The following is a 14939-nucleotide window of genomic DNA, read 5'->3' on the forward strand; positions in this document are numbered from 1 at the left end:
AGGAGTGGCTGGTGGGTTTGAACCTCCAGCCTTCTGGTTAGCAGTCAAGTGCTTTAGCCACTATGCTACCAGAGCTCCTCCCAGGCAAGTATATAGAGACTAAAGTTCATTAGTGGCTACCAGGGGTAGTTGGGAGGGGAAGGAAAGGAGGACTCACTGCCTAGGACACACAGAGCTTCTGTTAAGAGTGATAGCATAATTTGGGGATGAATAAGGGTGATGGTTGAATAACATGATGAATATAATTAATGTCACTGAACTGTACATGTGAAGTTTGTTGAAATGTCATGTTTTTTTATGTATATATTTGCCACAATGAAAAAAGCTACCATTTGTCAAACAACTATTATTATTATACTCATCTTGTACAATTGCAGTGCTTGAGTTATGGTCATCATGGCCAGTTGGGAATTCCGTGACCTTTAGTCTTCCTATCTAGTATTGGCTTCTTAATCTGGACTGGTCAAGACAGTGCCACCAGATTAATCCACTGTCTTTTCAACCAAGGAGAAGAAGAAATTCAGAAAGGGTAGTGAAGATAGACATACATCCCTTCCATCTCTTTATACTGCATAAGATATGGTAGACATTCCTAGATGTGTACACACTAATGTGTACATTAGTGTGTGATAAAGGTGAATAGACAGATGTGAGATGCTTTTGGAGCTCACAGGAGAAAGCAGCCAGGACTGGCTCAATTCAGTCTGGCTGTAGCTCCTGAAGTCCCTTCAGGCCCATGTTATGTCCTCTCCTCTCATCTGCCCTCACTCCTTCCAGGCTGTAGAGAACTTCATCTACTCCTGCGCTGGCTGCTGTGTGGCCACGTACGTCTTGGGCATCTGTGACCGACACAATGACAACATCATGCTGAAGACCACTGGCCACATGTTCCACATAGATTTTGGCCGCTTCCTGGGCCATGCCCAGATGTTTGGCAACATCAAGCGGTAAGTGGTCTCCAGAAGCCAGGATATGTGGGTATAGAGTATAGGTCAGGGATGTCAGCAGAAGCGGTTGTTATGGGTAGACCTCCAAGCACAGACCCTGGGCTGACCAGGTTTGGATAAGAGGCCAAGTCCTTGTGGGACTGTGCAGAAGAGGGTGAGGACCAACTGTTCTCCGTCCCTTCTGAGGCTGAGCAAAAGGAAATGAACCCATATTGTAGCAAAAGGGAATGTGATTAGATATTCAGGAAAAAAATATTGATCACTCATAGACATAGAACCAGTGAAGGATGTGGAATATCTGTTACTGGTGATGTTTAAGATTAAGGTAAGAGAAAAAGAAAAGTTAGAGAGAACCCCACCTATCCAGGAAGACATTAGGGATGAGGGAAGTCATCCTCTGATGAAGTCCACAAGGGAACCTTTCTCCTCCATGTTAATGTTCTATCTGTATGTTCCCCTTGGCCCAGGGACCGTGCCCCCTTTGTCTTCACCTCGGACATGGCATATGTCATCAATGGGGGCGACAAGCCTTCCAGCCGCTTCCATGACTTTGTTGACCTTTGCTGCCAAGCCTACAACCTCATTCGCAAGCACACCCACCTCTTCCTCAACCTTCTGGGCCTGGTGAGGAGCTCTATTCTTGGCTGAACCCCTCCACTTCTCTGAGCCCAAATGGAGCACCTGCCTGCCCTAAATAAAGGCAGGGCCTAGGGTACCTAGGGATAATGGTGTGTATGTAAGTGTTGGACTCCCTGATTCATCCCTTTGACCTCTGTGGCCCTCTAGCCACCACCCACAGCATCTATCTCCCACCCTCTAGAAGGATCAGGGAACGTCACTATAGAAAATCTTGCCCTATATTGGGGAAAAAGGAAGAAGTCCTTGTTGTTATGGATATTATTTCTTCTTTCCTCTCCTTCTAGATGTTGTCTTGTGGGATCCCTGAGCTCTCAGACCTAGAGGACCTCAAGTATGTGTATGATGCCCTGAGGCCTCAGGACACAGAGGCCAATGCCACGACCTACTTCACTAGGTAATACCCTGTGCAAAACTGCCCGCCCTGAGTAATTTCCAGGCTACTTGATTGGTAGGAACAGGACTAGGGAATGGGAAAGGCTAAGATGGCAGCCTAGAGTTGACAGCATGGATCTGTTGTCCCACCTTTGCTTCTGGCTTAGGTAGATCACTTTCCTTCCCCCCGCCTCAGTTTCCATGTACATTTTGGTGCTAACTTTTGTATGTAGAGGTATTGTGATCTGACTTTTACTTGCACCAGATCCCAGCTAAAGACTATGTCTAAGGGACAAAGTTTAATACAGTTTCTGTAACAGTTTTTAGCTCTCTGGGATCAGGCCCACCACCCTTATCAAAACATGGAAGTCTATGGTTCAATTTTTCTGTATTTGACAAAGTTTTAAGGAACTAAAACTTTTAGCATGAAGACAGGGATGTGTCTGTATATTAATGCCTATCATTTTGTCCATGTAGGTGGTATCTCCATCTTATTCTGCACTAGTTCTGGAACTTAGCAAGCTAAATTTTCTCTGTTGGGTCTAACAGAGGACCTCTCTCTCTCTCTTTTTTTTTAAATTTTTTATTTTGCTTTACATAGCTAAGTATGTTGTTATGTGCCATTGGGTCAATTCCAACTCAGAGAATTCCCCATGGAGAACCTCTCCTTTAGAATTGAAGTCTCTAGATTGGATAGTCCTCGGTGAGATTCCATTGTACTAAACAACCTTGGAATTCAGTTTGAGAATGATATTTAGACATTTACATGGTAACCCCACAGTGGATTCCCTAATTCCTTCCTACCTTGGCTTGACTGTCTTTGGCTCACGTGGGCTGTAAGGAGAGATAAGACCCCAAGATTCATACAAGTAAATCATGTGTATGTAGATTAATTATGTGCCAGTCATGCTCTCTATGAGGATATTTCATAATGAAAAGGATTTGATCTGTGGGAGCTCCGTCAAGGCACTGGGGATTTGGGTCTGTGATTACATCCTTTTCTTCCCATCCTCTTGCACCAACAGGTTGATTGAGTCCAGCCTGGGCAGTGTAGCCACAAAGCTCAATTTCTTCATCCATAACCTGGCTCAGATGAAGTTCACGGGCTCAGATGACCGACTGACCCTTTCCTTTGCCCCCCGGACACACACCCTCAAGAGCTCCGGCCGCATCAGTGATGTTTTTCTCTGCCGCCATGAGAAGGTCTTCCACCCCAAGGGTTATGTAAGTGTCCTCTCCAATCCTACCCCCTTTTACACCCCCATTGACCCCAGCTTAGTGGAGTTCTGACTGTTCTTTACACCTTGGGCAGCAGACACTGGAGTTGTCTGAGCACTTCCATCAAGGCACTGGGGACTTGGGTCCATGATTACATCCAGACTACTTCCCTGTCACTTGCTCAAGTGACCTGCCTAGAATCAGGGGGCTGAGTTGGATGATTATTCTGAGTCAAGGCTTCTGTGAAACATTTACAGGAAAACTTTGCTTTCAGATTCCTGCATAGGAACTAGCATCTTTATCTCCATTGAAGATACTTTCATCCTCTTCCTCCTAGCAAATGAACTGTTCACACAACTCTTCCCTTACCAGCTCCCTTCATTGGGTGCAGAGAGTTGGGCAGTTATATCCTAAATCTGGGCCTCTGCAGATATATGTGGTAAAGGTGATGCGAGAGAACACTCATGAGGCAACTTACATCCAGCGGACGTTTGAGGAGTTCCAGGAATTACACAATAAGCTGCGGCTGCTCTTCCCTTCTTCCCTCTTGCCCAGGTAGCTCCCTTTTATTCTCTGCAGAGGAGTGCTGGGGAGGAGTGCTAATTATAGTGGGATGGGGGTGGGCAGGACTGTATAGGCAAGGAAATCACTCTTTGAAAGGTGTAGCTGCTTTACTTGGCCTGGTAATGAGTTTGGTGAGAAGTTCTCCCCCTGCTGGTCAAGATCTCCTGATAACCTCAAGAGGTTTTACCAACTCATAGTGACTCTATAGGAGCTCTGGTAGCATAGTGCCTAAGACACTTGACTGCTAACCAGAAGGCTGGAGGTTCAAACCCACCAGCCACTCCTTGGAAGGAAGATGGGGCAGTCTACTTCCATAGTGATACTGCCTCGGAAACCCAAGGAGGGGTCGCTATGAGTCGGGTCCAACTCGATGGCACAAAACAACAGTGACTCTATGGGGTAGAGTAGAACAGCCTCATAGGGTTTCCAAGGCTGTGATCTTTATGGAAGCAGATTGCCATCTCTTTCATTTGCAGAGTGGCTAGTGGGTTCAAACCACTGACCTTTTGGTCAGCAGCAGTGCACTTAACCACTGCAGCATCAGGGCTCCTTAGAGATCTTACTAACCAAAAGCAAACTCACGGCCATCAATTGATTCCAACTCATAGAGACCCCTATTGGATTTCTGAGGCTGTAACTCTTTCGGAAATAGATTGCCCCATCTTCCTTCTGCAGAACAGCTGGTGGGTTTGAGTGACTGACTTTCTAGTTAGCAGCCAAATGCCTTATCCACTGTGCCACCAGAACTCCTTAGAAGTCTTGCTACAGCCTTGAAAATACTTGAGCCCACTTGCCAGAAGGAAAGCAAATTGGTCCCAAGGCAGGGGAATTGACTGAATCTGACTGTTTCAAAGTTTCTAACTCTTTAAACAGTAAAAACGCAAATGCAACGTAATGCACTGCCATCGAATTGGATCTGACTCATAGCGACCCCTCCTTGGGTTTCCGAGGCAGTATCACCATGGAAGTAGATTGCCCAACCGTCCTTCTGAGGAATGGCTGGTGGGTTTGAACCTCTAGCCTTCTGGTTAGCAGTCAGATGCCTTAGGTACTATACCACCAGAGCTCCCTTAAAGAGTAAAACTACTTTTCAAATGAATTTTTATATTAATTGGAGATAGTCTGACTGAAAATCGGAGTGCTCTGAAGCCCCTGAGGACCTTCTGGGGAGCCACAAGACCCAGCAGAACAGTTTGGGTTTCCTTCCTAGTGTGAGATGCTAAGCATGTGTGTCATTGGCACAGTCCTAGGGAGCTGGTGGGGTGAATGGTGGGGCAGGGTAATGGTCTTTGGGAGGGGAGGCCGTTGGGAAATGTGGATCAGGTCACTGAAAATGCAAATGACATTTGAAAAAAGCCTGCTGCCTCTTAATTTTCTTTCTCCATCTTCCCCCTCCTGCATCACCACTGCCCATCTCACCAACCCAGCTTCCCTAGTCGCTTCGTGATTGGCCGTTCCTGGGGAGAGGCTGTGGCTGAGCGGCGGCGGGAGGAATTAAATGGCTACATCTGGCACTTAATCCACGCAGCCCCTGAGGTGGCAGAGGTGGGTCCGCTCTCCTCCATTCCAGCTATTCTGGTCACTGGTGTGGGGCAGGCAGAGAGTGGAAGGGTCCCAGGCTGCTAGGAATCAGGAAGAGGGAATTGGCTCTTCTGATTTTGCTGGTGAAATGACCAGTGTGAGACTCTTAGGAGGAAGATAAAGAGGAGAAAAGGTATCTCAGTGGTTCCAGCCTCACAGAGGCTATCCTAGTTGTACACTGTCCTAGTTATCTAGTGCTGCTATAGCATAAATACCACAAGTGAATGGCTTTAATACATAGAATTTTTTTTTTCCCCACAGTTTAGGAGGCTAGAAATCCAAATTCAGGGTGCTGGTTCTAGGCTTTCTCTCTGTGAGCTCTGGAAGAAGGTACTTGTCTCTGAGCTTCTGCTCCTGGGAGATGTTCATGTGGCTTGACATCTCTCTTCCCTCATCTCTACTTGTTTGTTTAATCTCTTTTATATCTCAAAAGAGATCAATTCAACTCATTGTACACTAATTGTCTCATTAACATAACAAAGACAGCCCATAGGATTATAACCACAGCCATAGTGGTTAGGATTTACAACACATATTTTTGGAGAACACAGTTCACTCCATAACATTCTACCCTTCAGTGCCCCAAAATCCATGTCCTTACCATATGCAAAACACATTCACCCTATCATGTGAGTCTAGAAGTCTTAAATCAGCTCCAGGTCTAAAGTTTCATCTTCTGAATCATCTAAATCAAATATAGGTTAGACTTTAGGTGTATTCCATCTTGGGGCCAAAGTCCTTTTCATCTATGACCCTGTGAAATGTAGAATACAAGTTAACTGCTTTCAAGGGGTAGTGGTGGAACAGGTACAACATGGACATTTCCATTGTAAGTGGGAGAAATTGGAGGGAAAGAAGGGATAAAGGGCACCAAGCAAATCCAAAACCCAGCAGAACAAATAATGTTAGCCCTCAAGGCTTGAAAACAATTCTCTGTCCTATAAGACCATCTAAGGAACTCTGATAGCGTAGTGCTTAAGGCACTTGACTGCTAACCAGAAGGCTGGTGGTTCAAATCCTCCAGCCACTCCTCGGAAGGAAGGTTGGACGATCTACTTCTGTAGTGATACTGCCTCGGAAACCCAAGGAGGGGTCGCTATGAGTCGGGTCCAACTTGACGGCACGTAACCAGAACAACGTAAGACCATATGGGCAATGACTCTGCCCTTCACACTCTGGGTGCTGGCCATGCTCTCTGGACTCTTAGTGGAGACCCTTCAGACCCGGGCTTTGTTGCTTTAGCTCTCTGGGCAACTGCATTCTCCTAGTCCATCTGAGTGGTGACCTCACTCACTTAGCCCCAGTAGGCTCCATTCTTCTGCCCCCTGGGCATGGCAGGCCCACACCCACAACTTTGCACAGTGGCCTCATCTTGCTGGCACACTTTAATGGCAGCTCCACACTCTGGAACTGTGTTGGTGTAGATCTGACTCTTTGAAACCTAGGAAGCTGTGGCCCCACCCTTTGAGATCCAGGAGACCATGGCCCTACCCTTTGAAACAGAAGGTCCTGCTTCCCGTGCTCCTTCCAGCAGCTCTGCTGATCTCCCAGCTGTTCCAGAGATGGTCCTTTCCTTCCCTTGGAGGACAACAGATGTAGCTCCTTTGACTTGTTTCCTGCCTGTAGAATTCTAAGAGGCACATAGTTTTCTTTCCTTTCAGTCTAAACTGATGAGTTTTCTGCTGTGGTAGTGAGTTAGATCCATCAGTCACAGGCTTAATCTCTTTAACAGGATACATCCTTGGTGAAAATCCTAGGACACTTGTCCTTAGTTTGTACAACCAAAACATCAAACCAAACTCACTGCCATCCTGTTGTTCCAACTCATAGTGACCCCCACTGGGTTTCCCAGGCAGTAAATCTTCACAGAAGTAGATTGCCCCATCTTCCTTTTGCAGAGCAGCTGGTGGGTTTGAACTGCTAACCTTCTGGCTAGCAGTCAAATGCCTTAGGCACTACACCACCAAAGCTCCTTAGTTGAGTTTATGCAATTGAATTTTCCAAATCTTTAAATCATCACAATCACCTTTGATGTCCATAATTCTACCAACAGTGTCTTCAAGGTAATCCAGGCTTTTACTACTAGGCACCTTAAAATCCTTACAGTCTCTACCTATTACCCAATTCCAAAACCACTTCCATGTTTTAGGTATTTGTTAGGGCAGCCACCCCCACGTCTTCATACCAAATACTGTCTTAGTTTTCTAGTGCTGTTATTACAAATACCACACAAGTCAGTGGCTTTAACAAACAGAAATTTATTTTCTCACAGTTTAGGAGGCTAAAAGCCTGAATTCAGGGTGCTGGCTCTAGCGGAAGGCTTTATCTTTCTGTTAACTCTGGAGGAAGGTCCTTGTCTCTTGAGCTTCTGCTCCTAGGTGATCATCTCTTCTCCCCCATCTCTACTCCACTTTTGTTTAATGTCTTTTAATGTGCTTGATTTTGGAGTTCTGGTGGCGTAGTGCCTAAGGCATTTGACTGCTAACCAGAAGACTGGTGGTTCAAACCTACCAGCCACTCCTTGGCAGGATGGTTGGGCAATCTACTTCCATAGTGATACTGCCTCGGAAACCCAAGGAGGGGTCGTTATGAGTCAGAACCAACTTGACAGCAGTGAGTTTGGTGTTTAGGAACGTGCTTAATTTCTTTATTATCTCAAAAGAGACGGATTCAAAACACACTCTAGATTAATCCATCTCATTAACATAACAAAGACAACTCATTTCCAAATGGTATTATAACAACAGGCATAGAGGTTAGAATTTACAGATCGTATTTTTGAGAGACACAATACAATCCATAGTATACATGAAACATAATTAAATTGGATATTTTCATGCAGCCAGTTACAAGGAGAGATGTATATGTTAGATGTCATCCCAAAGTGATTAGAATGATCAGAACTGTGGAAAGAATTCTTGAGGAAAAGCTGTTTGGAACAGATTGAATGTGTGTAGATATCCACTTAGTTTTTTTTTTTTTTTTTTAACAAGTTAAATTCTAATAGGCATAAGAACAGTATGTTGTTGTTGTTATGTGCTGTCGAGTCAGATCCGACTCATAGTGACCCCTCCTTGGGTTTCCGAGGCAGTATCACTACAGAAGTAGATTGCCTCATCTTCCTTCCAACGAGTGGCTGATGGGTTTGAACTGCCAGCCTTCTAGTCAGCAGTCAAAGTGCCTTAGGCACTACACTACCAGAGCTCCCAAAGAACAATATAGTCATCAGGAATCCCATCACTCTAATCACTCTAACTAAATAATCACCTCTGTTTTCAGGTCCCCCCCTTTTTTTGTTCACATGCAAATGTGACTTTTAGTTTTACTATGGTCATAAGGAATCCTGGTGGTACAGTGGTTAAGAGCTTGGCTGCTAACCAAAAGGTTGGCAGTTGGAACCCACTCAGGAGCTTTCAGGGAGAGAGATGTGGTGATCTTCTTTCATAAAGATTACAGCCTAGAAAACCCTATAGGGTAGTTCTCCTTTGTCACATGGGGTCGATATGAGTCGAAAATCTACTTAATGGCACCTAACAATAATAACAGTAGTCATAACTTAAATATAATTCAATATATTTTTTCTACTTAGCATCTATAGTAAGCATATGTTTTAACTTTAAAAAGCCATACTAAGTTAGTAGTACATTCACTTGGAATACTCTAACTTCCTTAACCATATGCTTCTTAAAAGACATTTTAAATTAGGCGCTCCCCACTGCCGCCACCACTACTAATGCTAAAGTGTTTTGTTTGTTTTCCAAATTAGTTAAGAAATATTCTCAAGAGTACAGTTTATGATCTGTGTCCAAGACTGGCTCAAGGTTTTCTGTGTGTGCACACACACACATATACATGTGTTTTGGTTCTCTTGTGCTGTTCTAGCAGAAAACACCATAAATGGGTGGCCTGAACAAACAGGAATTTATTCTCTTACAGTTTAAGAGGCTAGAAGTCCAGGTTCAAAGTGCCAGTTCTAGGGGTTTAGTGAAAGCCCCTTGACCTTGGGCTTCAGCTCTATCTCTTGCTTCTGAGCCACTGGAGCTGGAGGCTTCTTTTAACTGAGTCAGCTGCTGGCTGCTGAGGCTGACAAACCCAAAATTACACAGTCCCAAGATTATTAAACAACACGGCAGGCCGCTGAATAAAGACTTGGCTATATGCAGCGTACAAGCATGCCAAAAAGCTCAGAGACCTTTCTCAAGGGTTCTCCTTATATACTGGAAGTAGACTACATCCCTAAGGCAGCTAATTGACTGCTCCAGTAGATTCCACCATGGAGTTGATTACCAGTCTCATCATGGGGAATACTCCATCCAGCTGCCCAGCCACTCAACCAGTCCTAGCCAAGTTGACACACAACATTAACTACCACAGTGTACATGCACATATGTGTGTATTGATAGAGGAAGAAATACTGGAAAAGAACAAACTGCTTTTAACTTGATGTGACCTAGTTTCATTTATTCCTTTTTTTTTTTTAACTTTCTATTATGTAAACTTTCAAGCCTATAGAAAAGTAGAATTTTGTAACGAGTGCTGATATATCTTTCACCTTGACTGTTATTAATATTTTGCCATATTTACTTAATCTATTTTTATGAAGTATTTTAAATAACAGACACCATGATATTCTACCCCTAAATACTCAGTATGCTTCTCTAAAACATACGGATATTTCTTATGTTAATCATGGTGCCATTATTTTACCCCATACATACTCTATATTCATATTTTTGTTATTGTCCCCGAAATGTCTTTTTACAGTTCGTTTGTTTGAGCCAGGATGCAAACAAGAATTGCACACTTGGTTGTTACATTTCATGTGTCTTTTAATCTGGAGGAAACCACCCTCCCCCTTTTTTTATTGTGTATCTTATTGAAGAATAATCCTGTTTTCTGATTCATCCCAGTGTGATTTGGTGTATACCTTCTTCCACCCCCTGCCCCGGGATGAGAAGGCTGTGGGCACCAGCCCAGCTCCCAAATCCTCAGGTACAGTGCCTTTTCTGTGACATCCTTGCCAACCCCAGTGAACCACTCCTACGGGTAACCTCACCTGCTCCTACCTTCTCCCAATTCTCTTTCCTTGACTTGTCTCCAGTACCTTTCCTTACAGGCTAGGGAATCTGGTTTCCCATTTAGGCTGTGGGATCCATAGCTCCTATGCCAGGTTCCCCAGGGGTTGGATATATACTTGACAATTACACCTCAAATCCCAACTTAATGCCATATCATATTTATGGATTCCACTCGTGTAGATCTCCCAGGGGGTATCAGGAGGCCCATCTTCTGGATGAGCTGGTGGTAGAAGGGCAGGGTCAGAAGGAAAATAGAAACCTGCCTGCCACCAGAAAGGAACATAGCTGGCCTCATGAACTTTCTCACTTTCCTTTGCCCCCACAGACGGCTCATGGGCCCGCCCCATCGGGAAGGTAGGAGGGGAGGTGAAGCTGTCCATCTCTTACAAAAACAATAAACTCTTCATTATGGTGATGCATATTCGGGGCTTGGTAAGTACATGGGCAATACTCACTTGGCTCTTTTTCTGGTACTTTTCTGACTGGTCAGACCTTCATTGGCCCCGTGTCATGACAGTAACCATTGTGGGCCTACTACCATGCAAAGCTTATGGTATGAGCAAATAGTACAAGACATAGCTTTGCACTAGGCATGATCTTTGACAAGTAACTTAATTACTCTGACCTCATTAAGATGAGGATGTTAGTACACTACCTCATAGGGTTATTAGTGGGAGTAAGTGAGATAATACATGCAAAGCATTTAACACAGTGCCTGTTATCACATATATGATGATGATGATTATGGGAGTTATTATAAGCAAGAGACCCAAGGGCCTTTTTATCTGGTTATAGAGCTAAGGCCAACACATGGCATCATTGAGCGTAATCAAGGCAATATATAATTATGAAATTTTTGTTATGGACTCTAAGAACATTGTGGGAGGAAGGGGGAGGGAACTTTTATTGACTGCCTACAACATGTCACCATTTTGCATAAGTGTGGTAGGAAGAGCATAAGCTTTGGAATCAGATAGACCTGGGTTTCACTCTCACACCATCATTCATTCACTCAATAAGTGTTCATTGAGTGCCTGCCATGTGACAGGCATTGAAATATTAGCTGTGGATACAGTGGTAACCAAAACAAAAAGCTCTGCCCTCAGAGTGCTTACATTCCAATTGGAAGAGACAGCCAGACAAATAAACAAGTAAAATATATGGCATGCCAGCTGATGGTAAGAGCTATGTGGAGAAATAAAGCAGAGAAGGAATGATGGAATAGAATGAAGGAGTGGCAATTTTTGTATAAATTGGTCAGGGAAGCCTTCATTAAGGAGGAGAGGTACTTTAGCAAAGATGGGAAGGAGGTGAGGGAGGAAGCCATGAATAATCATCTGAGGAAGGATTATTCCAGGGGGAGGGAGCCAGGAGCCTGCCAGGGGTAGTGTGGCTACAGCAGAAGGAACAAAGAGGAAAGTAGTGGGAGATGCAGTCAGAGAGTACAGTAGGCCAGAGCACATGGGTAACATGACAAGGACTTTGGCTTTTCCTCTGGATGAGATGGGAGCTATTGGAGGTTTTTGAGCAGAGGTGTGACATGATCTTATTTAAGTTTTAAAAGGATCAGGCTATATAAATCACTTAGTAGTTGGCTGCCTTGGACAAGCAACTTAATCTCTCTCACTCATTTCTTCACCTCTTAGAGGTTATGAGGGTGCAGTGCTGGTTCAGTGGTAGAATTCTTACCTTCCAGGTGGGAGACCTGGCTTCCATTTCCAGCCAGTGCACCTCATGTGTACCAACTACCCATCTGTCATTGGAGGTTTGTGTGTTGCTAGGTGCTGAACACATGTCAATGGAGCTTCCAGACCAAGACATTCTAGGTGATCTACTTCTGAAAATCAGCCAATGAAAACCCTATGGATCAAACAACCAGAATACAATTAGAGGGAATGTTGATACATTGTGAAAAATGTAACTAATATCACTGAATAATTTGTGTAGAAATTGTCACATGGGAGCCTAATTTGCTGTGCAAGGTTTCACCAAAAAAAAAAACAAAACAAAACAAGAAAGTATTATTTAAAAAAGAAAAGAAAACCCTGTGGATTAACAGTCTGATCCCCAACCAATCATGGGGTTTGTTGCACGAATCAGGAATATTTTGTTTTGTTGTACATGGAGTCCCCATGAGTCAGGGACCAGCTTGATGGCAGCTAACAACAATAACAACAATGAGGGGGTTAAGTGGGCCGAATGATAAAATAGACAAAGATACTGTGGCAAGAGGATTTCTGTGGACATGAAGGTCATTGAAAACAGGCTCCATTATGGGATGCCCTGGGCATTTAGATAAACAGTATAGACTTGCTATTCTGGTACCTAGTGCTGCCCTGACAAGAATACACCACAAATGGGATGGTCTTAACAAACAAGAGTTTATTCTCTTACAGTTTGGAGGCTTTAAGTCCAAGTTCAAAGCACCAGGCTCTAGGGGCTGGGTGAAAGCCCCTCAGCCTTGGGCTTCAGCTCTGCCTCCAGCTCCTGGCCCACTGAAGCTAGAGGCTTTTCTTCACTCAGACAGCTGCTGGCTGCTGAGGCTGCCAAGCCCAAGGTTGACAAGTCAAAAGGCACAGTCCCAATGTTACCAAACCACATGGCAGGCCATCAATTCAAGTCCATTGTAAGACCCAAGGTCGGCAGAGCATGGTAGGCTGCTGAACAACAACACAGCTACATACAGGGTTCAAGGTGCCATAAGTTCAAGACTGTTCCCCAAGGCTTCTGCTTATATACAGGAAGCAGACCACATTCCCTGAGGCAGCTACTCAGTGTTACTGGAACATAGCCATATCTGTTCACTTAAGTATTGTTTATATGGTGGTTTTCATGCAGCAGCTGCACAGTTGAGATTCCTCAGTAGATTCCTCCATGAAGTTGATTACCAGTCTCATCATGGGGAATACTACATCCAGCTGCCCAGCCACTCAACCAGGCCCAGCCAAGTTGACACACAGACTTAACCACCACAGTTGAACTACCATGCTTGCTATGATGGACAATCTGCTTGATATTTCAGTGGAACACCTAATATCGTCGTGTCAGGTTTCTCTGTCAGAATGGAGTGGGATGGGAAGCAGACCAATAAATTATATGTTCGTTGAAGAAGCCAGATGTGGGATATGAGTCTGGTTCAAGGTGTGATCCTAGGAATGGTGACGAGAATCTTTATCTTGTGTGTTTGCGTTCCTTTGTAGCAATTGCTCCAGGATGGGAATGACCCTGACCCCTATGTGAAGATTTACCTCCTTCCTGACCCTCAGAAAACCACTAAAAGGAAAACCAAAGTGGCCCGTAAAACCTGCAATCCCACCTACAATGAAATGGTATGTGAGGAAGTTGGTAGGGATAGGACAGAGGTCAGCAAACGATGCCTGTTTTTGTAAATAAAGTTTTATTGGAACATAGCCATATCTATTCATTTATGTATTGTTTATACAGCTGTTTTCATGTAGCAACTGCACAGTTGAGTAGTTTCAACAAGACCATATGACCTGCAAAGCCTAAAATATTGACTATACTGGCCCTTAGAATAGATTCCACAGCTGGAGCATGGCCTCTGTGTGTGTATGTATGTTGGGGGGTGAGTTCCAGCTGGGTCTATGCTGAACATGAACAGAAGCGTCAATAAAAAGCCCTCACCTGTTTGAACAAATTTGCAAATCTGCAAAGAACAGATTTGGACTCTATAAACCTTTTCTATTTACTTGGATTCTGTAGGGTTAGGGACACAGCCGGATTAAACTACCACAGACTTAACCATCGCACTCTTCCTTGTTCTCTCTGGAGTCTTCAAGTTCCCTCTCTCATTGCTTCCCTTTCTCTCCATTCTCCACTTTTGCAGTTGGTGTATGATGGGATTCCCAAGGGAGACCTGCAGCAGCGGGAGCTACAGCTGAGCGTGCTGAGTGAGCAGGGATTCTGGGAGAATGTCCTCCTTGGGGAGGTGCACATCCGTCTACGAGAGCTAGACCTGGCCCAGGAGAAGACTGGCTGGTTTGCACTGGGATCTCGAAGTCATGGAACCTTGTGAACCCAGCAGAGCCATGGTCCTGGACTCCAGGGTGGTGATGGGAACTGGGGCAGAGGAGTCTCTCCTGCTTGAAACTTCCTTTCCTTGAGAAGGAAAAGGCAGGGCCCTCAGTGGGCCACCCCTCCGTCCAGGTGGATCTGTCCTCCATGACAGGAGGTGGGGAGAGTAAGATGCTCTCTGCTTTCTCTTCTGCAGACTGAACTTGGGTTGGTTGTGATGTACAGCCCCTTGGAGGCTGTGAAGTTGCAGCAAAGTTTTAAGTTTACCTTGTGTCAAGGGAGCAATGCCTGGTTTGGGGTATGTGGGGGCAGGTTGTATGAAGTAGTATTTTGAGGGAGGGTGGGTGGATATCTTTATTTTTATTTTTAAAAAATGAAATAGTAACGTTGTCCTAACTGGACAGAAAGCCTTGCGAGAAGGGACATACATATGCCTCAGAAGGCAAGAGAGGAAGAATATTTGGATTTTTTGTATGATTAAGGTTCTTATTGGACTTTTTCCTAG

The 14939-nt window shown here is 44.5% G+C and overlaps 1 protein-coding gene across 1 annotated transcript in view; it reads left to right on the top strand.

Moving 5' to 3' along the window:
- The window catches only part of PIK3C2B (phosphatidylinositol-4-phosphate 3-kinase catalytic subunit type 2 beta), a 57951-nt gene extending 43516 nt beyond the window's left edge, over positions 1-14435 (top strand). Inside the window, exons 24-33 of the mRNA XM_042783000.1 lie at positions 778-947; positions 1415-1571; positions 1871-1980; positions 2984-3182; positions 3607-3731; positions 5168-5285; positions 10232-10313; positions 10725-10831; positions 13600-13728; positions 14247-14435. Of these exons, the coding sequence (XP_042638934.1) occupies positions 778-947; positions 1415-1571; positions 1871-1980; positions 2984-3182; positions 3607-3731; positions 5168-5285; positions 10232-10313; positions 10725-10831; positions 13600-13728; positions 14247-14435 (1386 nt within the window). The remainder of the gene's footprint in view (positions 1-777; positions 948-1414; positions 1572-1870; positions 1981-2983; positions 3183-3606; positions 3732-5167; positions 5286-10231; positions 10314-10724; positions 10832-13599; positions 13729-14246) is intronic.
- The last annotated feature ends 504 nt before the right edge of the window (positions 14436-14939 follow it).

Source organism: Orycteropus afer, unplaced genomic scaffold (assembly GCF_000298275.1).
Source record: "Orycteropus afer afer isolate SDZICR_OR568_19922 unplaced genomic scaffold, OryAfe1.0 scaffold00572, whole genome shotgun sequence".
NCBI lineage: Eukaryota > Metazoa > Chordata > Mammalia > Tubulidentata > Orycteropodidae > Orycteropus > Orycteropus afer.